This window comes from Impatiens glandulifera, chromosome 5 (assembly GCF_907164915.1).
Source record: "Impatiens glandulifera chromosome 5, dImpGla2.1, whole genome shotgun sequence".
In the NCBI taxonomy this organism is placed as follows: Eukaryota; Viridiplantae; Streptophyta; class Magnoliopsida; order Ericales; family Balsaminaceae; genus Impatiens; species Impatiens glandulifera.
The window spans coordinates 39,714,547-39,715,916 of NC_061866.1; the positions used below are offsets into that span (position 1 = coordinate 39,714,547).

Genomic DNA, 1,370 nt, shown 5'->3' on the forward strand with positions numbered 1-1,370 from the left:
TGAAAGTATTTATAAATTTGATTATTAAAACTATAATATTTATATACTATATAGATAATGAAAAAGACAAATTAGATTTTTAATTTTTTTTATCATATAATATAATATAAATTTTATATATAGAACTTAATAAAATAACTTAAAAGTTGGACAATCTAAAATATTTATAAAGATTTTATTTTAAAAAATAATTATAAAATTTTAAAATAAATATATATAATTCCTTATTTCAAAATATTGCACCTTCTATATAAAATAATGTCTTTCTATGTTATAAATATACATGTTTTCTTTTAATTGTCTTTCATCTTTGTTATTCTAATTTTAGTTTTAACAATGCCTTCTACGTATCGGGTAAGATAACTATCAATATTTACAAATTTTTTTTTACTAAGATTATTTTCTATTCAATATTTATTTTACTTGAATTCATTTTAATTTATCATAAAAAAAAAGGTTGTTTTCAAACTTAAAGATGCTTGGAGATGCAATTCAGAGTTTCAATCAAGATTATTATTAGTCCAAGGTATCTTTATAATTTTTTTGTTTCTCTTTTTCATATTTGTATGAATTTAATAAGATTGATTAACAATATTTTATTTTTGGATGATTTTGTAGAGATATCCGATACAGATATTTTGGGAAATGATGGCTCTATACGTGTAACTACGACAATGAAACCAAAGGAATTGAAGGAATATATTTCCAAGGCTATGAAATTAAAAGGAAAAGTAGTTAATTACACTAAATTGAGGCCGCTCAACGCTAAACCGAATTCTGGTCATGCTTCTGATGGATCTTCTTCTCCTAGTGAATATAGAAATACTGATTTTCCTGGTCCTAATCCAAATCATTCGATAAATTTGAATTTACCGCCACAAGATTCACCTCAACCCACCCCTTTTCCCGACTACAACCCGACTCAATACTCCACTGATTATTACCCACCTCAACCTCAATATCCCTCCAATTACTTTCCACCAATATTTGAGTCTCAGCTTCAACCCAATTATTATCCACCACTCCAAATAGAGTATCCGACCGGACCAAATTATTATTATGGATCAGGATCTATGCAACCTACCAATAACATGGGTTCTGGATATCAATCGAATGATATGCCACCTACAAATAATATGGGTTCTGGATATCAATATGGATATCAATCAAATGATTTGCCACCCACCAATAACATGGGTTCTGGATATCTATCTGATATCATACAACCCTATAATAACATGGATTTTGGCAATTATAACAACAACAATGGGAACAACAACAACAGTGGGAACAACAACAATGGGTACAACAACAACAATGGGAACAACAACAATAACAATGGGGACCAAGATGGTTGCTTTATTATGTGA

General features: G+C 28.2%; 1 protein-coding gene across 1 annotated transcript; it reads left to right on the top strand.

Moving 5' to 3' along the window:
- The first annotated feature begins 674 nt into the window (after nucleotides 1-674).
- LOC124939325 (GATA zinc finger domain-containing protein 15-like) lies at nucleotides 675-1,370 on the top strand. The gene has a single exon (XM_047479809.1). The coding sequence runs from the start codon at nucleotides 675-677 to the stop codon at nucleotides 1,368-1,370; it is 696 nt and encodes a 231-aa protein (XP_047335765.1).